General features: G+C 43.3%; 1 protein-coding gene across 2 annotated transcripts in view; it reads right to left on the bottom strand.

Annotated features, from left to right (window-relative positions):
- The window catches only part of SNX25 (sorting nexin 25), a 368398-nt gene that overhangs the window by 234485 nt on the left and 107978 nt on the right, over nucleotides 1-25935 (bottom strand). For both annotated transcript variants that reach the window (XM_082258976.1, XM_082258977.1), the window contains exon 2: nucleotides 11984-12068. In XM_082258976.1, coding sequence (XP_082115102.1) covers nucleotides 11984-12068 — 85 coding nt within the window. The remainder of the gene's footprint in view (nucleotides 1-11983; nucleotides 12069-25935) is intronic.

Raw genomic sequence — 25935 nt, 5'->3', positions numbered from 1 at the left:
ATGGCTGCCTTTGCTTTTGGCTTGGCAGGCTGGTCCTGGCAGGGGTGGGTTGGTACCCTGTCAGTGGCTGACCTCAGTCCTCATTGCCATTGATGGTGGTGAATGTGTCTTCCCGAGGCTAGGACATGGAGCTGTGTGAAAGTTGGCATCCAAGGGAGAGGTTTGGCCGGTCTAGCTAGTGTTGGCTGCATTCAGTGCTCCCCTCATCTCTGCTCACCTAACCCCCCCCCCCCCTCCTCCCCCAGGCTCCTCATTGTTGTCAGGGTGAAGGAAGGTGCCTGGCTTGGGCAGCTGTCCGAGCTCCTCTCTGATCTCCTCCATGCTACTGAAGTTCTTGCTGGCTCCCCTGTCTGTCCTGAGAGCCTGGCCTGTAGCTGGTCTCTCCCAGGCTAGAGGAGGTGGTTGTGGGATGGAAGGGCTAGACTGTCCTTTACTTGCTGCTTAATAATGGGCAGAGCAAAGGGGGGGGGGGGGGGAAGAGGTCAGAGCAGGAACCGGCAGTGTGTTCCTGGAAGCAGCCCATGTCCCTGAGAGGGTCCTGAAGAGGGAGCAAAGGGGGGGGGGGGGGGGGGAAGAGGTCAGAGCAGGAACCGGCAGTGTGTTCCTGGAAGCAGCACATGTCCCTGAGGGAGGAGGATGGAGTTCTAGTATTGATATAGGACAATGTGGTGTTTTATATAAGCAACCCCCCCCACACACTTTGAGACCAACAGTTGGTCTCCAACAGGGGTTCGCTTATATAAGGTGTGTTTCCACACCTCAAAATTTTGAAAATGCAGCGCAACGTCCGCCTTATAATTACACTGACTGCTGCCTGTCTGCCCACAGTACATTTACTGCAGGCAGGTGGCATGAGCAGGCTGGATAACGTACATGTACATCACCCAGCCTGTTCCTGGTTGGAGCGCACATGCGGCGCTCCCTGCTGATCCACGCTGACACTGGCTACAGCAAAATTTTGTCTGTAGCCAATCACAGCACAGAGTTCTGTGTTTACAATTATACAGGGCTCTGTACACTGGTCAGCGATCTTTGAAAGTAAAAAAAAAAAAAAAATTGGGCCCTTAGTTTTTAAGCTGGCTCCTAGATTCAAAGCAAATTGGTCAAGCCCTGGGTTAACATGCACAGGGGAGTTTAGCGGCAGGAGACCCTACAAGCAGCTGCAAAAACATCCAGGCTTGACAGGTTTAGTATCTATTTACTCTACGCAACCACAAGCTTTTTATTTTACTCAAACTGAGTATTATATGGTTTTGGTGTATACCAAAATTATTTCATTTATTTTTTATTCCCTAAAAATATGCAATTGATAAAAACATGAAAAATATTTGCTAAAAATTCTACCTTTAGAAATATATCATGTTTAGGGGTTTAAAGTAGTTTTCAAGCAACAAAGATGCGGATTTTGACATTTGTGCAAAAAAAAAAAAAAAAAAAATTTAAAAATTGCTTCAGTATCAAAGTCATCAAAATTATTGTAAAGTCTTTTTTTCCCCCGAAAAAAACAACATGTTATACTTACCTGCTCTGTGCAGTTGGTTTTGCACAGGGCAGCCTGGATCCTCCGCTTATAGGGTCCCTCTTCTGTGCTCCTGGCCCCTCCCTCCTGTTGAGTGCCCCCAAAGAAAGCAGTTTGCTATGGGGGCACCCGAGCCAAGTCACAGCTCCCTGTGTCCATTCAGACACGGAGCCACGACCAGCTCCCCTCTCACCTGATTGGCTAGCTGACAGCACCCAATGGCGCCGCTGCTGTGTCTCAGCCAATGAGGAGGGAGAATCTCAGACAGCTGAGACACTCATGGACATAGCTGGACAGAGAGGGACCTCGGGTAAGTGTTAGGTGGGCTGCTGCACATAGAAGGTTTTTTATCTTAATGCATTAAAATAAAAAAAGCTTCTGCCTTTACAACTCCTTGAACTCAGCTTTTTATGGAGAAGGGCCACCCATGGCTCATATTCCCCCGATACAGCAGAAACAATCCAGAACTTGAGCCATCTTTAGCCAGTTTTAGCATTTCTTTCCTCGCACACTTACTACAGTTAGGTTAATATAGATTTGGACACAGACAATTTTTATACTTTTGGCTCTGTATGCCACCAGAATAAAATTAAAAAAAAAAACAAACAATCCAAATGAATTTGAAGTGCAGACTTTTAGCTTTAATTCAAGCGGTTGAACATCAATATAAAGTACAAATTTTAGGAACTGCAACCATTTTTATACATAGGTTCCCCCCCCCCCCCCATTTTCAGGGGCTCAAATGTATTTGGACAAATGCATATAATCATAAATAAAATGTTCATAATTTCTATTATTTTGTTGAGAATCCTTTACTGGCAAGGACTGCCTGGAGTCTGGGACCCATGGACATTACCAAAGACTGGGTTTCCTCCTTTTGGATGCTTTACCAGGCACTATCTGCAGCAGTCTTCAGTTGTTCTTTGTTTGTGGGTCTTTCTGCTTTTAGTTTTGCCTTCGGCAATGGAAATGCATGCTTAATTCGGTTGAGATCAGGTGATTGACTCGGCCTTTGCAGAATATTCCACTTTTCCTTCAAAAGCTCCTAAGTTGCTTTTGCAGTGTGTTTTTGATCATTGTCCACCCTTACTGTGAAGTGCTGTCCAATCAACTTTGCTACATTTGCCTAAATCTGGGACACTATACATCCTTAATTAACACAAAATGACCCAGTGCCACTGGAACCATGCATGCACGTGCCATCACACTGCCTCCGTCATAATTTTCAGATGACGTAGGCTTTGGATCATGAGCTGTTCCAAGCCTTCACACTTTTTTCTTCCCGTCATTCTGGTACAGATTAATCTTTGTTTCATCTGTTCAAAGAATGTTTTTCCAGAACAGGTCTGACTTTTTTAGGTTTTTTTTTTTTTTGGCAAAGTCTAATCTGGCTTTTCTATTCTTCAGGCTTATAAATGGTTTTCACCTTGTGGTGAATCCACTGTATTTGCTATTGTAAAGTCTTCTCTTGATTGTAGACTTTGACAATGATACGCCCACCTCCTGGAGAGAGAGTCCTTCACATGTCTGGATGGGAGGATCATGCAATCATCTACCACTGTTATTTTTCGTAAACGTCCAGACCTTTTTATGTTGCGGGGCTCACCAGTGCGCTCTTTCCTCAGAATATACCAAACTGCTGATTTGGCCACTCAATGTTGCTGCTATCTCTGATGGATTTTTTTTGTTTTTGAAGCCTTACAATTGCCTGTTTCACTTGCATGGACAGTTTCTTTGAATGCATGATGTAAGTTCACAGCAATAGATTCCAAATGCAAAATATGACAACACACCTGGCCATGAAACAGCTTTTGATTCAATTGTCCAATTATTTTTGGTCCCTTGAAAAAAGGGGATGGCTATTCTTAAGAGCTGTAGTTCCCCTAAACTCTTCCTCCGATTTGGATGTACATACCCTCAAATTAAACCTGAGAGAGTGTGCACTTGAATTCCATATCCATTAGAGAACTATAGCGTGAATATGTTTGATAAATAAATACCTGAAAATCTAAAACTTGTGCCAGTGTCCAAATATATATATATATATATATATATATATATATACACATATACATACACATACATACATATATACACACACACACACGCACATATACACACACATACCTGTGTATTCATTCAAATATTCTAGCCAAATTACCATTTCATCTTGGTTAAAACACTTTCTTTGCTCATCTGTTTTTTCTCCTTACAGACCATTACTTCCTTTTTTCTTATTATACCGTCCATTAAAGCTTCCTTTGGCAAGCACAGTTACATGTAAATCTTGCATTCAGCAAGACCGTTCTTTCAGTTGCTACCCTCAGATCGCATTCACCTCGCGTGCGGTTCACCACTCACATGGCAAAACATATGCAATATGTACTCCGCATCACTCCATTGGACCTTCTCACATGTACTGCTTATTCACACTTTCCTTCTTTTTACACTTGTGTTTATTCCCTTTCCTCACTTCCTTCCAGGATTGTCATTACAGTGGCCTATCAATCTGTAGAATTTGATGTAAACCATGCATGACTTGATTCACTTTGACTGAAGTAATTTGCATAGAGCAAATACCAGTATTGTATCGTACTGTTTGATAATATATGACCTTCTGCGCCACCACCAATTTTAGAAACATTTTTATTGAATAGACAAAATGTTTTTTCTTTTATATCATAGTCTATTTTAGATGTATTTTTTTTTTTTACCCCCTCTTCATGTTTGATCAGGAGATAGAAAAAATGTACCACTTAAAAACGCTTGACGTGCCTAAACACTGTATTTAGACACGACAACGTTTTTTTTTTCTGCCCAAAAGCTCCTTTCAAAAACGTGTGATGATTTTTTTTTTTGTATTTTTTTGCCCTGTGAACCCTCCTCTACAAATATGCCTGCAAACACCCAAATTTCTTCATTTCCAAGTGTTCATGTACATACAGGGGTTGATTTACTACAACTGGAGTGCAAAATCTGGTGCAGCTGTGCACGGTAGCCAATTGGCTTCTAACTTCAGCTTTCTCAATTAACCACTTGCCTACCGGGCACTTTCACCCCCTTCCTGCCCAGGCCAATTTTCAGCTTTCAGTGCTCTCACGCTTTGAATGACAATTGTGCGATCATGCTACACTACACCCATATGAAATTTTTATCATTTTTTTCACACAAATAGAGCTTTCTTTTGGTATTTAATCACCTCTGGGTTTATTTCTTACAAAAAAAGAAGAAAAAAAGACAGAAAATTTGGGGGGAAAGAAAAAGTTTATTGTCTGTGAGTAAATTTTGAAAATAAATACATTTTTCTCCTTCACTGATGTGCGCTGATGAGGTGGCACTGATAGCCGGCACTGATGAGGTGGCACTTATGGGCACTGATGAGGAGGTACTAATATGCCGCACTGATAGGTGGCACTGCTGGGCACTGAGAGGTGGCACTGAGGCAGCACTGCTGGACACTGATGGGTGGCACTGATGAGCACTGATGGGCAGCACCATCAGTGCCCACACTCAGTGCCCATAGTGCTGCTAGTCAGTGCCAATCAGTGCCTAGATGAGCAGGCACCGATGGGCACTGACTGGCAGCACTATGGGCACTGATTGTGGGCACTGATGGTGAGCACTTATTGTATTTTATTTGCCTCTTGTGTACAGGGCACTGGTGATCACACGCAGTCTCTGTGTAAGGAAGGAGAGCTGGCGATGAGACATGATCTCATATGTTTACATTCATTCACCACGATCTGTGATTGACTGTGTCCAAGGGACACGGCCAACACAGATTTTCCCAGAAACACGCTCGCGTGAGCACGCGGGGAGCCTGTCACTGGGAGGCCGTATAAAGACGGCCTCCCGAAAATTAGAGCCCGCGCTATAGGCGGGCAGAAGTTAAGCTTTGAAAAAAACAAAAATAAATAAAAACTGAAAGCCAATTGGTTTCTATGCAGGGCTGCACCTGATTTTGCACTCTCCAGTTATAGTACATTAACACCTAAGGGAGCTTTCACACGGTGCGTGTCCGACAAGGTCTGTTCTCTGCTCAGCGGAGGATCGATCCGCCGATCCCCGCTGAGCAGGCGGATGATAGCTCTGTCTCCGCTCTGTGCAGAGACGGAGCTTTCAGATCCCCGCTGTCCTCTATGGGGAGATAGGAGGAAAACGGACCGCCTGTCCGTTCTCATCTGATCCCATCCGATCTGCCAGGTGGATGGAAAACAGTGTTTCCCTCCGTCCGGATTTCACAGACAGGATCGGAATCGGATAGCAGCGGGTGTCATCCGCTGACATCCACTGCCCCATAGGGATGCTTGGAGCATCCGATTCGGTCCGCCTGAAAAACTGACAGGCGGATCAGACTGCCCGTGTAAAAGGACCCTTAGAGAGATGCTTCTACAGGCTGGAAAAAAAACCCACCAAAAACGCCTGTATAAGCAGCAATTTTTTTATGCAAAGTGTGCATGAAGCCTTATATGTGGGCTGCTGTTTCTATCCTTTAGCCTAGACGCAGTGATGGCAAACCTTGGCACCCCAGATGTTTTGGAAATAAATTTCCCATGATGCTCAACTACACTGCAGAGTGCTTGAGCGTCATGGGAAATGTAGTTCCAAAACATCTGGAGTGCCAAGGTTTGCCTAGAGTCATGTTTTTTTTGTTTTTTTTTTTTTGTTTTTTTTTTTTAAGGACCACAGAAGTCCAGGACAAATAAAGTTGCCCGTCAAAAAACCTCATAGCCTTCTAAAAACACATCAAGTGATCCAGCACACATCATCTGAACAATTACTGTAATTTACAATGGTTAAGGGGGTCTAATACCTCATGTACACTGCTGCTGCTGATAAAAATGGGTGTTTTTTTCAGCAGCCTCTGAACTCTCCTCTATGTCATCTTATCTGTCCATGTATTGTACACTGAGTTTTTTTTTTTTTTTTTTTTTTAATAGTAGTTTAGAAGCAGTAGCGTTTAGTGGCATTTTTTTTTTTTTAAAGCAAAAAAATGCATTCAGGACAGACGTTTGTCATTTGAAAGGCCAAATGCTTGCAAACGTGTTAAAAATGTTTATAAGCATTTTAGTTTATAGGCGTTTCTGATCATTTGCAATAGGGAAAACACAGACAGACTTTTCATGCATTTGAGAGGGTATACTGATCAGTACAACCTGTTATCTGCAAAAAAATCGCATCCAAACGAAAACGCTCATGAACACCGGTAAACGCGGCATGTAAAAGTGGTAAAACTGACTTTTTTTTAACTTCGTTGACTAGCTCTCAAATTCCAGCGTTCAGAAGAGGTCTTCAAACATCCAATGTACATGAGGCCTTCTAGTAATAGGACCTTGTTTTTCACTAAACAGTATGCTTCAAGATCAGAAAGTTAACATATGATCATTAATATTCATAGACTGATGGTGCTAAGAAAAAACGAGGGCAACGATTACTGATCTCTTCTTCGGAAAGTTGCCCATCATGTTTTTCAATTTCTTCAGCACCTGCTGCATGCTTGTTCTGAGTCAACAACTTTGCATGTGATGAAGTCGGTGAATTAAATGACAGCCAGGCAACTAGAATTTTCAGAAGGAGGCCAACAATGGCACCCTGTATATTTTTCTTAGCACAAATTTATTTTAAAGTGGACCTGAGCATAAGACATTAAGATGTGCTATGGTATATGTATATGGTGACTAAGCAGTCCCTGAAAAATGTACTTTTTGTCTTGAAATCCTCCAGGAGTTGCACAGGAACATAGTCTGCGTTACCGTGCGATTCAGGGCAGTGCGATTTTAAGCCCATTGGAATAGCACCAAAAGCAGCACATGCATTACTTATCAAAGACGCACTGCACCAGATCACATGGTATTGCTGTACCATGAAATCCAGTGTTGGCAAACTGCGTTTGGGGGCATCGTTAGGATTTTGACACCCACAGCAGACCACACACCCAATGCATTCTGAACGCAGCATGGGAAAAACGCACAGAACGCAGGTCTTCCACACCGCATTCTGATGTGACCGAGCCCTTAAGGTACTGCTTCCTCCAACTAGTCTCATAAGATTTGAAGAGGTCATTTTTTGTGCTCATTGCAGGAGAGGAATCTGTACCTGTATGCATCTCCCTGCTACTACATCATTCATTCTGTGGACTAAAACTCTTACTATCTATCCATTCCCCACTAGTTATAGGAGCAACAGTTATCAGGACAACAGATTTCTAACATAAGGCAAAGCTCTGGTTCCACCAAGATTGCTGCCTCCACAGAGGACACAAAACAAAAGCTGTGATCAATTTGTAATGGAAAAGAAGAAGATCAGCTGCTGGGAGCCCAGAGACAATACTTTTGGCCATTTCTTTGCCTTCTGCTCGCCTTTTAGGTACAGCTTCCAGAGTAGAGGCCCTCTTTAAGGCCTCATTTACATGGGCGCTAAAAACCGCCAGTTAAGTCAGTTTTACTGCCCCCTAACCCCCAAGCCAGAAGGAAACATATCCAGAGGACAAGTTAGTGCACACCTGTGTGGTGGCAGTAAGGTAACATATATATATATATATATATATATATATATATATATATATATATATATATATATATATATATATATAAACGCTCGCGTTTAGCAGGCAGTACCACAAGCATATGGTCCGCAGTTGCAGCACGACATTTAAAATTAAAAAAATTGGCTTGGATTCAGGATGCCTGGCAAAAAATTCTCTATCACCCTCTAAAAGGTGTTGCTATTCGGAATGGGGTAGAGAATGCTGCTTTTAAATAAGCCCTACCAAGGCAAGGCAGAAAAATTAAATAAAATAAAAAAAGAATGATGGCGTTAAAGTGTTTGTTACCCCCAACATTTCCCATTCCCGATATGTGCCTGTTGTACCTAGTACTTGTATGAAAAAGTAGACGGTTTTCCTTGTATTGCTTCCTTTATATGAAATTCCTGGTGATCCTGCCAGTCCCTCTGCTTTCCTATTAGAAACTGACCACACTAAACAGGGAACCACACTGTGTCAGTTCTCTGGCTGTGCTGGGAACTCCGTGTACTCTCATCCAATGACCAGACTTGTCTTGACACACTCCCCTTGTTCAGCTTTTCACTGGGAAGATCAGTGTTCTGCTGCTTCTCCTCCACCAGCTCTTATGCAGCTGAAAACAGAGGGAATGTGATCACAGGTATATAGAACAATTTTTTTTTTTTTTTTAATATGTATGCACGATTTTTTTGCTTTTTATTTCCATTTTAAACTGTATGGGTTGTTTTACAAGGTGATAGTTTACAATCACTTTAAAGCGGAGTTCCGGGCACAGAAGTCATTTTTTAACAAACATACCCCCGGGACAGTCAGGGCTAGTACATTCCAATGGCTAGCCTCTGATCTGTCCCGGTTCGCACTTACCTTTTAGAAGAAATACTTACTTATAAAATTTCTTCCACAGCGTTTCCATCTCTCTTGTGGGCAGCTGAAGCCGGCGCGGTCCTCTTCTGCGTCTTCTTCCGTGTCTTCTTCTCGCAGAATGCGCCTGCACCGGCCCCTCTCGTCACTTCCGGTGCGGCGCCGCATTCCTAAACAGCTTCTGGGCATGCCCAGAAGCTGTTTAGCAGGGGAATGCGGCATCGCCCAGGAAGTGACGAGCGGGGCCGGTGCCGTCGCATTGATTCCTGGGAGCGATGACGTTCAGCTCCCAGGAATCATCGCGAGACAGGAAGTGACAGCGGAGCCGCGGCGCTGAGGGAGGAAGTACCCTGAGGTGAGTATTTACGATCTTCAATTACAAGGTGAGTTTTAAAAAAAAAAAAACCTAACTATCCAATTCCTTTTCAGGTGATGCAGAACTAGCGGACGGGCACAAAAAAAAAAATATCGATTTTGTGCCCGGAACTCCGCTTTAACTATATTTCAATGCACTGCAAAATGTGGATGAAGTGCATGGATTCTCATTATATTTCAGTTTTTATGGGTTAAAGCACATTGCCATTAATAAAATTAGACAGCTGATGTTCATTACTGGTGATTTATCTACTTTACAAGTGCAATTCTACCACTGTATAAGAATGCTGGTTTTGCATAATGGAGATTATAATTGTAATCCCGATTAGCTGCATGTCATGGGTCTACCCAATTCTCTGCTGCGTGGAGGTAAACATCCATTTACAGACCTTTCCAAAGAGCACAAGAAAGAACATTACTGAGAGAACACAGACCGTGGACAGCTGGAACAGAAGAAATGTGTACAACTGACCTCTCAGGTTAAATGGCCTTTAAATGATCAATGAGCCCAAAATAATGGACTAGGTATTGTCTAGTAAGAAGCATTGTCCCTCCTATATTCTTTCACGTAAAGAGCAGATAAAGAATTGCTGCTGAGGGCAATATAGACAAACTCCAGAATCTAGAAGGCTCTATTCACAGTGTGCATTAAAAGGGTGAACCATTATTAGAGCCAATTTAGGAACAGACTGTCTAGCAATGCTTGAGAATTGAACATAGCCAATTTCCCTTCATTGTGACTTTGTGTTTTCTGCCTTGTCTCTATGTTCTACCACTGAAAATTGTTCAGAAGGCAGGCGAGGCACGGCCAGTGTTTGCTGTCAGCGCTGGGACATAGCTCGCTCTCTGCTTTATTTAACTTTTTGACACTAAAGTATTTTTCGATTTGCCCCTTTTGCTTTTCACATTTATCTTATTTTGATCACCACCTGCTTTTTTTCTATGAATAAAAGTCAAAGCTTCCTGAACTCGTTTCATAATCTTATTTGGCTTTTTAGATAATGGATCCATATATTCCAAAGTAACAAACAATGAAATCTTTTTTTTTGCCTTTGTGTTGCTGCATAATACGGTCAATGACAATATACTGTAACAAAAAACCCAGTCACCAATACAGACAATTATGTAGTATTTTATCCAGCCAGCAGATGGAGCGAGAGACTCCTTTTTGTATTATCAGCTCTTTTAGCTTTCAGCTGTGTTGAAAGCAGCCCTTTGCTTAGAGCTCTGGTGTCCTATCTTCAGCTCAAGGACTGCATATTGCTCTTTGGTACATCGTGCCAGTAGACAAAGTTCTCTATGACTAAATGCTTATAGAACATCAAGGACCGTGAGGTATTTGTAAAACTGATTATTTGTTGTACATTATTTTTAGGTTTTGGGGGGTTTTTTTTCGTTTTTTTTTTTTGTCCTTTTATAAACGGACCTTTATTTGAACATTTTTAAAATACGGCACTAGCAGTCTTTAAAGAGATGTGTGGAAAGCGCTGTCGTGTAAAGAGACTGAAATGGCAGCGATCACTAGCAGTCTCTTGTAACACGTCTCACGTATCTAATGCAAATCCTTAGCGTCTAACCACACCTACAGCATGTCCATAGTCTAAGGCTGGCCATACACTATACAATTTTCTTATTCAATTTCCTTTAGATTTACCTTAAACTATGTAGTGCAAGGGCCTGCCTGACTGCATACAAATTGAAAGTGTTTAGGTTTGACCCTATATTACAGGGTTTTGGTAAATCCCAAGGAAAGTTGAACAAGAAAATTGTATAGTGTATGGCCAGCCTAAGTTTCCTGCAGTATGTCCCTAAATTCCAACCGCCTTTGTAGCATGTCTATAGCCTGACAATTCCCTGCAGCATGTCCCTAGTGTCTAACCACATCTGTAGCATGCCCATAGTCTCAGACCTTTACCTGTAGCATGCCTACAGACTTTTACAGCCTTACTCCAGTATTAACAATCTCTGACTACTTTCCATGGCTTTACAAAGACTAACATTACTTGTGGCCCTTTGGTAAAGCCAGGGGCCATGCTTTAGGCCCCATATGTCAAGTAATTTGACCACCACCTTTTTTAGAGAGCTTCTAGGTCATCATATTAATGACTCCTCTTTCTCCCCCTTCAGAGGAGACAGAACCATCTTTAACCAAAAGGGAACTTTGTTTGCAGTACTGTTTTTTGGCTAACCCAAAGTGCCTTAAAAAAAAAAAAAAGAAAACACAACATAGAACATCACAAATTAAAAAATAAAAATAGACTCCTAACCATTATAGTTTAATTTCACTGTGCGCATGCTTTTTCCGACTAACTCTTCTAAGCAGACGCAATAGCATGAACTAAGACCTGGTAAAACTGGTCAAATCCTATATATCAGCACTGGGCTGCAGTGATACTTCGAGGTGCCAAACTGTCTATAATTAACTTACAGTCTAGCGTTTTGTAAGTCTTGGCAGCGACAAATCTGTCTGTATTTTTCTCTTTTTTTGCTGAAGAATTACAAAGCGCTTCATGCCACCTCAAATTATTTTCTAGTCTGCTTGCTGCTGCAGTGACAAATGTCTGTTACGTAGACTGAGCTATTTCCAACTCACTATAAAAGTGCCTGCAGGCTGCTGTAGAGAAGCAATCACAACTGATTAAATTCTCCAGGATGGAAGAAGGGAAAGGGCCAGAGAAAGCAGAGGAAAATTAAGTTGGGCTTACCTTCCTTTAGAGCTTTATCCATGCTGTGACATAGAACCACTCTTCTAAGCTGGACTGGTTCATGTACATTCACCGACTGCACACTCTGGAATAGAACAAATATCATCATGTTAAGAGGTTACAGCAAACATTCTGCAAAATACTGAAGAGAACCTACCACCAATACATAAAAATACAAAAATCACAACTAGTGACAAAATCGTCATTGTATTGCCGTTGTGATTTTGGGTCCCCTGTATGAAAGTGTGAAGACATAAACCCATTTCACAGGGGAGGTCTGATCAAATCCGCCTGTCACTTTTTCAGATCGATCTGAGAGGAAGCTCCATTTTAGTCTATTATTCACTCCCTTTTTATCGATCATCGACTCCCATAACTCCCTCCTCCTAGGCCTACCTCTTTGCAAGCTATTCTCTCTTCAGGTTGGTCATGACTGCTGCCAGACTCATCCACCATACCAAGCGTTCAGTGCCCACAACCCCTCACTGCCAATCCTTCCACTGGCTTCCCATTGCCCAACAAATACAATTTAAAACATTAACAGTAACATACAAAGCCATTTACAACTCTGCCCCAAGCGCCATCATCAAAATGGTCTCCAAATGTCAGACAAACCATACTCTCTGCCCAGGACCACCTGCTCTCTTAACTGTCGTCTCCTCTTTCCATGCTTGTCTCCAGGACTTCTCCAGAGCCTCTCCCATCCTCTGGAACTCCTTACCCCAATCGCTATCTGCTGCTCTGTCCATTTTTAGGCGATCTATGAAAAGTCTTGGGAAGCTTATCTTGTCTTCAGCTAATAACCAATTTTTTTTTCTTTTTCTTTTTTATTTCCCCCATCAGTTCATCCAGCCCAGTTATTAAACCCCCCCCCCCCCCACACACATTCCATGGTAAACTCCCAGGAACAGGACCTTCCTAACCCATCTGTATTGAATTGGATTGTCTCCATTTATATTGTAAAGCCCTGCGCAAAGTGTTGGCGCCATATAAATCCTGTAGAACAATACAAATGGATGTGTGTCTGTGTACATCTGATTACCTTCACATCTGTCTAGGTTTTGGGGGGGGTCTGGCATCATTTTCTATTTTTTAGGACATAAATGTAATGGCTCTGATGTATTCAGATAAAAATGTATGCACATCTGTTTACATTCACCTGCTCCAAGAATATAAAACTGAGCAGACACGGATGTCACATAAATGATAGCCATACTATTCAGCTCCAGTTCAGAAGTGGATTTGTTCACAGATCCACTCCTGGTCAGAATGGTGCCCTGCCTGTAACATGTAGAACTTTTTAGCAGATATCCATGCAACTTCAAATCTGATTTTTTTTGTGGAAATTGGATACAATCAGTCTGTACAAATTGCTGCTGTCAGACGATCAATCGCTTCTGCACTTGTCAGTCTGCACGGCTACTACACCAGGCCATTCTGTAGCAAACTTCAAACCCTGCAAAAAGTAAAAGGCTATATATATTCTATAAAGTTGACACTGCAGCACACTCTGAAAAGAGATGAAAAGTGGATCACTTTTCAGAGATTGCCGATTGGTCTTCAGCTAGTTCCTGGTTTACCTGTACCCTGACCTGCTATATTGGCCTTCCTATGCATGCATGACCTGGCTTACCTCTGACCGGTCTCTGGATTCCTGCCTGTTGTGACCTTGGCTAATACCCTGAATACGCTTCTGCCTCACATTCCTGTACCTCGCTGCCCGGCTGTGAACTGTCTCTAGCTTGCATCCCGCCTCTGCCTATTGTTCCTGTACCTCGCTGCCCGGCTGGGAACTGACCCTGGCTTGTATCCCAACTCTGCCTGATGTTCCTGTACCTCGCTGCCCGGCTGTGAACTGACTCTAGCTTGCATCCCGCTTCTGCCTATTGTTCCTGTACCTCGCTGCCCGGCTGTGAACTGACTCTAGCTTGTATCCCAACTCTGCCTATTGTTCCTGTACCTCGCTGCCCAGCTGTGAACTGACTCTAGCTTGTATCCCAACTCTGCCTGATGTTCCTGTACCTCGCTGCCCAGCTGTGAACTGACTCTAGCTTGTATCCCAACTCTGCCTGATGTTCCTGTACCTCGCTGCCCGGCTGTGAACTGACTCTGGCTTGTATCCCGCCTCTGCCTATTGTTCCTGTACCTTGCTGCCCGGCTGTGAACTGACTCTAGCTTGCATCCCGCCTCTGCCTATTGTTCCTGTACCTCGCTGCCCGGCTGTGAACTGACTCTGGCTTGTATCCCAACTCTGCCTGATGTTCCTGTACCTCGCTGCCCGGCTGTGAACTGACTCTGGCTTGTATCCCGCATCTGCCTGATGTTCCTGTATCACCCTGCCTGGCTGTGAACCGACTCTGGCTTGTATCTCGCCTCTGCCTGATGTTCCTTCCTGTACCTCACTACCCAGCTATTAATGGACTCTGGCTTGTATCCCAACTCTACCTCTGCTTGATGTTCCTGTACCTCGCTGCCCGGCTGTGAACTGACTCTGGCTTGTATCACAAGTCTGCCTCTGCCTGATGTTCCTGTACCTTGCTGCCCGGCTGTTGATAACCTTTGGCTTGTGCCCTGGCTATGCTCCTGTCTGCTGATCAAGTGTCACATTGTTCCAGTTTCTGTTCTGGTCCCTGTCTGGGGATCCACAGTCATTTGTATCCTGCAACCAACAGCTTCCCCTTCTGCCACTCTGTGTCCTCACCTTCTGTCATCACTATCAGGGGTGAAGGACAAGATAAGCAATATAAACCCCTTCTCCAGCTTGATCTACACAAGGTATGTGACAGATGGGGTCTGTACACGTGCGCTACTTTTTGTGACATATTTACAACCTCCATTCATTCATTCATGACTATGGGTGGTTTCTGTGCACAGCTCTAAGACTCCCGGAGCATCAGAAATATGCGTTCTTTACTTTGCATGGGCAAGTGCACCCATATGCATGTAGCCCAATATATTTTATTAAAGTGGTTGTAAACCCTTACATATACCCAGTGAAGTGACTGGCCTCAGATGATACACAGAGATGAAACAAATCCTCCTACATAAGTTGTGCCTGTTTATCCACTTCCGCACTGCTCACTAGAGCAGTACTGCGGCAAAGTGGCTCGATAACGTCTGGCGACGTAGTACTACGTCGCCAGACATTCCCCTCTCTCGGCGGCACGCGCCGCCGGAGGCTCGCTCCCGCTGTATTCAGTCACAGCGGGAGTCGGGCCAGAGGAGGAGCGGCAGCGATCGCCGCTGCTCTTCCCCGATCGTCGGGGGATCGAGTTTGGAGATCCGCCTGCTTGTGTAAACACAAGCGGGCGGATCTCCTAAGTGACAGGCAGGGTCAGATTGCAGGATTCAACATAGCTGAACCCTCGATCTGTCCTTGTGTCACATAGTCCCCTCCCCCCACACACGTCAGTAAGCACCAGGCATACATTAATCCCTTGATCACCAATAAAAATTAACCCCTTCCCTGCCAGTGTCATTTTTACAGTAACAGTGCATATTTATAGCACTGATTACTGTAGTAATGTCACTGGTACCCCCAAAAGTGTCAAAAATGTCAGTCAGGGGTCCGATCTGTCCGCCGCAATGTTGCAGTCCCGCAAAAAAAAAAAAAAATCGCAGATCGCCGCTGCCACTCGTTAAAAAAAAAAAAACACCAAAAATGACAAATCTTTCCCTTAGTAAACGCAATAACTTTTGCGCAAACCAATCAAAATACGCTTTTTGCAATTTTTTTTTACCAAACATAGGTAGCAGAAAACAAATTGGCCAAAAATGTAAAAAAATTTTGATTTTTACATTTTTTGGGGGGGGAAATTTCATATAAAAAATGTGAAAATTATTTTTTCAAAATTTACGCTCTTTTTTTTGTTTATAGCGCAAAAAGTAAAAAAAAAAAAAAAAAAAAAAAAAAAAAAAAAAAAAAATCGCACAGGTGATCAAATACCCCCAAAAGAAAGCTCTGTTTGTGGGAAAAAAAGGACGTCAATTTCATTTGGGTACGGCATCGCACGACCGCGCAATTGTCAGTTAAATTCGCACAGCGCCGAATCGCAAAAAGTGGCCCAGACATAAGACAGCAAAATCCTCCGGTGGTCAAGTGGTTATCTATGGCAGTCTGTCCTCTACATCCTTTTTAAAGTTCAGAATTTACAAAGGATCTCTCAGCTCTGAAAAGCAGGTGGTGGAGAGCTGAAGTCACAGAGCTCAGCGAGGAGAGCTCCGAGCGCTGATCGACACCCTTGCCCTCCCTTCACACAGCACACAGGACTGAACTGAGGCTGTCAATCACAGTCACCTTTTTTCTCTTGGAGTCAGGAAAACTTGTCAGAAGTGAAATCATGCTGCCAGAGAAACAGAGCAGAAGACAGAAATGACACTTAGTGCTCTGGATTAAGACACGTACATACTGTAGAGGGATATGCTTGGTGCATATTTCATGTCAGAGGTCGGCAACCACTTTAAATATGGAGAACCATTTACACCAGTCACTTCCCATAAAGCCTCTTATTGATAATGTCTCTTCCACATTTATACACATTCTAGAAAAGGAGAAAAGATAAGAGGAAAAAAGACCACGTCGATGCTCTGCTTAGCAGGCTTCTTAATCGGAAATGCAATCTAGAGCTAGTGAGAAATGATAACACCAATATAACCGGATCTCTGCTGAGCACTATATAGTCCTGCAGTGGCAGTGAAACATTTCTCCCAGCATGATACAGGACCCAATGACAACATCCATATCATCATCATGGTTAATGGCCAATGCTCTATCACTCAGCAACAGAACAGAGTCCTTTTACATGCAAGGAAAGAAACTATGAAAGCTAGCACTGCCGACTTCCATAGGTGTCTATAGGGCTTTTTACATGGTCATACTAATCCTTGCTTTACTGCACAGTTATACCAGGGATTAGAGGCAAACTCAGCCTGTTTAATGTGTGTGGTCTTGTAGAACTAATGCGGCAGTTTACCAACCAGAATTCATTGTAAAATTGAACTGCAAGGGTCTTTGAACTTTGGTCAGCAGGCCTATTAGGGTCAATACTGGGGGCTTTGATTTGAGCCATCCCCTTCACTATAAGGGCTCTTTCACACGGGCGTTCCGTATGTCCGTTTTTCATCCCATCCATTTGCGGATGAAAAACGGACATAATGTATCTCTATGTAAATACGGATGTCAGTGGATGATCATCCACTGACATCAGTTTTTCGTCAGTTCAGTTCAGTTTTTTTGAACGGAAGAGAACCCTATTTTTTCTTCCGTTCAAAAAATGGAACGGACGCAAAAACGGATGTCAGTGGTGTCATCCGCTGACATCCGTATTTACATAGAGATACATTATGTCCGTTTTTCATCCGCAAATGGATGGGATGAAAAACGGACATACAAGTGTCATCCGTGTCCGTTTCAAAAAAAAAAAAAAAAAAAGGAACTGATCGGGCGTAAAAAACTGAACGCCCGTGTGAAAGAGCCCTAAGGCTCCATGTACACGGGACGTTGTAAATGGTCGTTTAGGAGCAGTTGGGCGTTTTTTTCAGAAGCCCCTGAACCCATCTACATGTTATCTTATCTGTCCATGTACACAGGGTCATTTACAGTCATTTGCAGGCAGTTGAGCTCAGGGACGTTTTTTGGAACGCAATTATTTGCATTCGAATGTGTGTTTCCCAGCGTTTCAAACGCAGAAACGTGGCCAAACATGACCAAACCTGACCGAACGTGATGAACCTACGTTCAGCCACGTTAGAAGTTTTTTTTCTTCCATTCAAAATCAATGGCTCCCTATGGGAGCCTATTGATTTGAATGGAAGTCGCACCGAAAGTCGGTTTAGGATGATCCAACTTGCGCTGTGAGAATCTTGAGGGGGAACTGCACGCCAAAAATGGGGAAAAAAAAACTCCCCTCATGTCACAAATGACTGCATGCTCGGATAAGGGTCTGGTATGGATTTTGGGGGGGGGACCCCACGCCGTTTTTTCGGCATAGGGCTACCCTCAAATTCCAAACCAGACCCGAAGGGCCTGGTTTGGAACCTGGGAGGGACCCCCATGCAGTTTTTTCCCCATTTTTGGCGTGGAGTTCCCCCTCAAGATTCTCACAGCGCAAGTCGCGCCGCAAGTTGGATCATCCTGATCCGACTTGCGGTGCGACTTCCATTCAAATCAATAGGCTCCCAAAGGGAACCATTGATTTTGAATGGAGGAAGAAAAAACGCTGCTAAAAGCAACGTGGCCAAACGTGCAATAAAGCAAATGGAAAAAAGCTACTGAAAGCACGTTTAACAGCTGCTTTTTCCCGGCGTCAGAACTAGCTTTGCAGCACGTTTTTTTCTAACATCCCGTGTACATGGAGCCTAAAAAGGGGGATACAGGGCACCCATAATATCACAGAAGTGGAAGATGCTCAAGTATATGGAAAGCGGACAAAAGACATTTGGGAAATTTTACATGAATTCAGATTGCTAGCTTTTTAGGCAATCAGCCCCTCCGCTGCCGTTTTCTTTATAATTGTGGGTTTGTCATTCAGAATTGCGCTCTCATTCATAGGAAATTTTTTTGCCCACTCGGCATGGGATCCAGAAACAAGTGGAGATCACTGGAGTAGCGGTGTCTATTTCAGACATTTCCAGCTTCCAGGGGTATGGCATGGTATCTAAATACTTACATTGGTTCAAGCTGGCTCAATGTATCCATGTTTAAAATATCCATACTTGGAATTATTCCTAAAAATGCACTTGAATATACACTCGTCACTTTATTAGGTACACCTGTTCAATTGCTTGGCAACACAAACTGCTAATCAGCCAATCACATGGCAGAATTCAATGCATTTAGGCATCTAGGACATACTGAAGATGACTTGCTGAAATTCAAACCGAACATCAGAATGGGGAAGAAAGCGATGTAAGTGACTTTGAACGTATGGTTGTTGGTACCAGATGGGCTGGTCTGAGTACTTTTTAAAAACTGCTGATCTACTGGGATTTTTACACACAACCATCTCTAGGGTTTACAGAGAATGGTCCGAATAAGAGAAAATATCCAGTGAGTGGCAGTTGTGTGGAGGAAAACGCCTTGTTGATGTCAGAGGTCAGGAGGGCAGACTGGTTCAAGACGATAGAAAGGCAACAGTAACTCAAATAACCACTTTTTGCAACCAAGGTATGCAGAATATCATCTCTGAATGTACAACACATTGAACCTTGAAGCAGATGGGCTACAGCAGCAGAAAACCACACTGGATGCCACTCCTGTCAGCTAAGAGCAGAAAACGCACACTACAATTTGCACAGGCTCACCAAAATTGGTCAATAGAAGATTGGAAAAACATTGCCTGCTCTGAGGACTCTCGATTTCCGCTGCGACATTCAGATGGTAGGGTCAGAATTCTGTGTAAACACCATGAAAGCATGGATCCATCCTGCCCTGAATCAACAGTTCAGGCTGGTGGTGTAGATGGAGTGGGTGATATTTTCTTGGTACACTTTGCGCTCCTTAGTACCAATTGAGCATCTTTTAAAACCCCACAGCCTACCTGAGTACGGTTACTGTCCATCCCTTTAGGACTACAGTGTACCCATCTTCTGATGGCTCCTTCTAGCAGGCTAATGCACCATGTCACAAAGCTCTGATCCTCTCAAGCTGGTTTCTAGAACAGGACAATGAGTTCTGTATAGGACCAATTGAAGTATTGGTGGTCTCCCGTGCAGCATAAACTATGGGTGGGATTAGAGGCGGATGACTGTAATCAGGGAAACCTTAGGACTACAATGATAGCGGCAAAGATTGGAGCTGTCATGCCCGTTACCCAATCTGTTACAATGCAAACCGCTTATACAATGTGGGCAGAACTATCTTGTACGCCCTTTGAACATGGGACGACATGCGAATTCCCAACCCCCCTCTCAGTCCTTCCGTACTTCATTCCTAACATTGATATAAAATCATGGCTGAGAAAAGGTGTTAATAGTTTGAAAGATCTATATAATGAAACAGGGATTTGTCCCTTTAAGTATTTTGTCCACCAGTACAAAATACCATCGTCAGCCTATCTGGGATATCTTCAAATCCGTTCGTTCTTATGAAAAAATACCCTTCCTTTATATGTTAACCACTTCCATACCGAGTCATGTAAAATTACATCGGCAAAGTGGTTGTCTAGATCCGGGCCGCCGTCATATGACGTCGGCCCGTTCTAGCTGCTACTGCGCGCCCCCGGCGGCGCGCAGCGGCGCGATCAGGGATGAGGCTCGTCCCTCGGACATAGCCCATCACTGATCAAGGTAAACAGCCAATAGAAATTGGCTGTTTACCACGTGATCGGCTGTGTCAATCACAGCCGATCACATGAGCGGCTCCAGCACGAGCCGCTCGTTCTCTCTGCAATGCGCGCCCCCGGGGGCGCGCAGAGCAGCGATCGGGGACGAGGCTCGTCCCTCGGACAGAGTCGATCCCCGATCTAGGTAAAGAGCCAATGAAATTGGCTCTTTACCACGTGACCGGCTGTGTCCAATCACAGCCGGTCACAAATGTCAACAGAGAACACGGTAACTAGCTGTCACCGTGTTCTCCTCCTCACACACTGATCCTGTGTGAGGAGGAGATTGTGGTAACAGCTAGTTACCAAGTACAGTGCACCCTAAACACACTGATTGCCCCCCCCCCAATAAAGAGCACCTGTCACTAGCCCATCAAAGTACCCGAGTACCTGTCATCAGGTACTCAGATGACAGGTATTCGGGTACTCTGATGACAGGTACTCGGGTACTCTGATGACGGGTACTCTGATGACAGGTACTCGGGTACTCTGATGACAGGTACTCGGGTACTCTGATGACAGGTACTCGGGTACTCTGATGACAGGTACTCGGGTACTCTGATGACAGGTACTCGGGTACTCTGATGACAGGTACTCGGGTACTCTGATGACAGGTACTCGGGTACTCTGATGACAGGTACTCGGGTACTCTGATGACAGGTACTCGGGTACTCTGATGACAGGTACTCGGGTACTCTGATGACGGGTACTCGAGTACTCTGATGACAGGTACTCGGGTACTCTGATGACAGGTACTCGGGTACTCTGATGACAGGTACTCGGGTACTCTGATGACAGGTACTCGGGTACTCTGATGACAGGTACTCGGGTACTCTGATGACAGGTACTCGGGTACTTTGAGTACCTGTCAACGGAGTACCCGTCATCAGAGTACCTGTCACCTACCCATCAGAGTACCCGAGTACCTTCCACCTGCTCATCAGAGTACCTGACGCCTGAAGTACCCAAGTACTTGCCGCCTGCTCATCAGTACCCATCACTACTCATCAGTACTCATCAGTACCTATCACGTATCAGTACTGATCATCAGTACCCATCAGTACAGTATCACCTATCAGTCAGTGAGTACTACTCATCAGTACCTATCACCTGCCTGTCACCTGCCCATCAGAGTACCCGAGTACCTGTCACCTGCCTATCGGAGTACCCGAGTACCTGCCACCTGCTCATCAGTACCAGAGTACCTGTCACCTGCCCAACAAAGTACCCGAGTACCTGTCACCCTTCATACAGCCACCATGTCCAAGTCCAAAAAGGTTTATATACGTCGTCCGTTTAAACCTAAATACCGGTGTTATGGCAGCAGATAGCTGCCATAACCCTGGTATTTTTTTAAACGGTGGACGGTTGGCTTTCCGATAAGGGTGGTCCCAGCGGCGGATTCGACGTGGGATCACCCTTCCGGGATGGCGGAAGAGGCGCCCCCCCCCCCTCCCGACGCGTTCCGGTCCTTTTCCCCGCTTACCGGACCCGCCGGCAGCGGGGAAAACGATCCGGTCCAGAATCCTCACAGACAGGATGTTGAGTGAGGGCAAGCTTGCCCTCACTTGACTCTATGGTCTTGGAGGACCGGAGCTACGGAAAATGTTGTTGCCTAGCAACCGGTTTAAAGGTCCTTTTTTTTTTTTTTTTCATTTTATATTATAATTATTTATTTATTTTTTTTTTTTTCTATCTTTTAGTGTACTTGTGAGATCTGAGGACTTTTTGACCCCAGATCTCACAAAAAAGAGGTCCTGTCGTGCCTATTTCTATTACGAGGAATATTTACATTTCTTTTAATAGAAATAAAAATGATCAATTTTTTTTTTTTTTTTTAAACGGTGTAAAAATAAAAAATAATAAAATAAATAGTAAAAAAAAAAAAAAAAAAAAAAAAATTAAAGCGCCCTGTCCCCGTTAGCTCGCGCGCAGAAGCGAATGCATACAGAAACCCCGCCCACATATGTAAACGGTGTTCAAACCACACATGTGAGGTATCGCCGCGATCGTTAGAGCAAGGGGAATAATTTGAGCCCTAGACCTCCTCTGTAACTCAAAGATGGCAACCTGTAGAAATTTTTAAATTGTCGCCTATGGGGATTTTGAAGTACCAAAGTTTGTCACCATTCCGTGAGCGTGCGCAATTTTGAAACATGACATGTTGGGTATCTATTTACTCGGCGTAACATTATCTTTCACATTATGGAAAAAAATTGGGCTAACTTTACTGGTTTCTTATTTTTTAATTAAAAAAAGTGAATTTTTTCCAAAAAAAATTGCGTTTGGAAGACCGCTACGCAAATACGGTGTGATAAAAAATATTGCAATAATCTCCATTTTATTCTCTAGGGTCTCTGCTAAAAAAAAATATATAATGTTTGGGGGTTCTAAGCAGTTTTCTAGCAAAACAACTGATTTTAGCTTGTAAACACCAAATGTCAAAAATAGGCCAAGGCAAGTGGCTAGGATGCATGATGATGCTCCTTGGATGTTAGGCCCCTCTATATGGCTAGGCTGTGAAAAAGTCTCACACATGTGGTATTGCCATACTCAGGAGGAGTGGCAGAATGTATTTTGGGGTGTCATTTTTGCTGTGTACATGCTATGTGTTAGGAATATCCTATAAATTGACAACTTTGTGTAAAAAAAAAAAAAAGTTTTCATTTTTTTCCCACATTTTCCAAAAACCTGTGGAAAAAAATGATATGTTCAAACGACCCATAATGCCTCATAGAATATACGTTGGAGTGTTTGTTTTCCAAAATGGGGTCATTTTGTGGACTTTTCCATTGTATTGGTGCTCTAGGGCCTTGAAAAGTGTGATAGGTAGTAAGAAAGTTTTATGTGTATTTATGCTCCTAGAACGCCTGAATGTGCTTCTTGGACGTGGAGTCTCTTTTTGTGGCCAGGCTGTGTAAAAGTCTCACACATGTGGTATCGCCATACTCGGAAGGAGTAGCAGAATGTATTTTTGGGTGTAATTTTTGCTGTGTACATGCTATGTGTTAGAAATAGCTTATAAATTGACAACTTTGTGGGAAAAAAAAGAAAAAAAAATTTTTTTCTTCATTTTCCCAAGAATTGTGGGAAAAAATTACAACTTCAAAAAACTCACCATGCCTCTTACTAAATACCTTGGACTGTCTACTTTACAAAAAGGGGTCATTTGGTCGGTATTTGTACTGTCCTGACATTTCAGGGCCTCAAGAAAGGAGATAGGCAGTCAGTACATCTGGTGTGATCAATTTTCAGTAATTGGTACCATAGCTTCTAGACTCAATAACTTTCACACAGACTAAATAATATACACTAATTTGGGTTAATTTTACCAGAGACATGTAGCAGTATACATTTTGGCCCAAATGTATGAAGAAAAATTTATTTTTTGCAAAATTTCATAATTGAAACTAAAAAAAAGTGGTTTTTTTTCAAAATTTTTGCTCTTTTTTTGCATATATCACGAAAAAAAAAAACCCCAGTTGTGATCAAATACCACCAAAAGAAAGCTCTATTTGTGTGAAAAAAATGATAAAAATTTTGTTTGGTTATAGTGTAGCATGACTGAGCAATTGTCATTCAAAGTGTGAGAGTGCTGAAAGCTGAAAATTGGTCTGGGCAGGAAGGGTGTCTAACTGCTCTGTATGGAAGCGGTTAAAGTGGAGTTCCACCCTAAAATTATACTTACCTCCATCTTCTCGCTCCGGGTCACCTGAAAAACAAATGGATAATCGCAATTAAGAAAATATACTTGCCTTACTTCCTTCTTCCTCCCCTCGGCGGCCGCGGCGAGTCGTCACTTCCTGGCATGCAATGATTCCTGGGAGCTGAACGTCATCGCTCCCAGGAATCAATGCGCCTGCACCGGCCCCGATGTCAGTTCTGGTGCAGGCGCCATCATACCTTGCTAAACAGCTTCTGGGCATGCCCAGAAGCTGTGCAGGGATGACGCTGCGGCACCGAAAGTGACGGCGGGGCCGGTGCAGTGCATCGTGGGACCGAAGAAGACGGAAGAGGACACAGAAGAGGATCGCGCTGGCTTCAAGCTGCCCACACCTGAGATGGCAGCGCTGGAGAATACATTTTCAAGGTAAGTATTTCGTCTTGCAGGTAAGTGCAACCCGGGCCAGTTCAGAGGCTATCCATTGTGGAATGCACTAGCCCTGACTGTCCCGGGGGTATTTTTATTTAAAAAAAAAGTTCACTGGGTGGAACTCCGCTTTAAGTTACCTATATATATATATATATATATATATATATATATATATATATATATATATATATATATATATACGTTGTATCAGGAGCCCCTGGGTAGTGCGAACGGTATTTCAATTATCTATGACATATTGAATAATCATCTATTCTAAAACACCTACTGTTCTCAAATGGGAAAAATGATTGGGGAAATCTTTTCCGGAAGTTAGTTGGCTAAAGGCTTTTGCCGCCACATACGCTTCATCAAAATGTACTAATCATTGGGAATTAATCAAAAAAAAAAATTTTGAATTTTTGGTATTTATCTCCCATTAAATTGTCCAAATTTTACCCCTGAACCCCAGCATTATGTTGGAGAGATTGCGGTGAACAGGGGACGCTACTCCATATAATGTGGGAGTGTAAATCGATTAGAGCATTTTGGAACAAAATATTCTCTAGGATTTTAGAAATTGTTGAATATACTATGGCTCCTAGCCCAGAGATGGCTATCTTGCATTTAAATATTCATGAGATTCCTTTTAATATTGAGAAGCAATTCTACATCTTTTATTAGTGGCAGAAATTCTCAATTACAAGAAGATGGAAATCTCAGGAGGCACCATCTCCATCTGATACTGTTGTATTGCTTAATCGGCAGTGTGAGATGGAAAAGATTATGTCTACTATAAGATCAATGAAGAAAATACTTGGAATTAGATGGAACCCATGGTTAAATAACTTAAGATGTATAGTGGTAATGGATTAGACATTGATACACATACAATGTAAAATCGGATTTTTGTAAGATCTTACCGTAAAATCCTTTTCTCTTAGCTCATTGACAGACGTAGTCCTCTTTGATTCACATCAATTGGGTTATGTTGTCTCCGCAGGAGTAGGACTAGGCAGAAAGAAAAAACGTTCTGGCTCCACCCTAGGGGCAGTCCCAGAGGGTATATCCTCCCTCTCTCTGCTACAGGAAATCAGTTCTGTTGTAAAGCAGTAACAGAGAATTTAACCCAACCCAACTCAATGATAGAGGGGCGGGTACTACGTCTGTCAATGAGCTAAGAGAAAAGGATTTTACGGTAAGATCTTACAAAAATCCGATTTTCTCTGTCGCTCATTGACAGACGTAGTCCTCTTTGATTCACATCAATTGGGACATCCAGAAGCAGTGCCACAAATGAGGGGTGGGATTGACAGAAATCAAAATCCAATCTAGAAGGCCCAACCGGTGCCAACTAGAAGTTTTAAAGGCTCATTATAAACAAAGAATGAGACTCAAATAAAAATTTCCAACGGAAAAAAACCCTCGAGGTAGACCACTGGTCTCCTCAAATTGCGGCCTGCAAAACCTTGCGGCCAAACGAGGCATCCGACGATGCCATTACATCAACTTTATAATGTTTTGTAAAGGTATGCACCGAC

The sequence above is a fragment of the Pelophylax lessonae genome (genome assembly GCF_965119305.1).
Source record: "Pelophylax lessonae genome assembly, chromosome: 1".
Lineage (NCBI taxonomy): Eukaryota > Metazoa > Chordata > Amphibia > Anura > Ranidae > Pelophylax > Pelophylax lessonae.
This window is presented reverse-complemented; position numbering and strand designations above follow the sequence as displayed.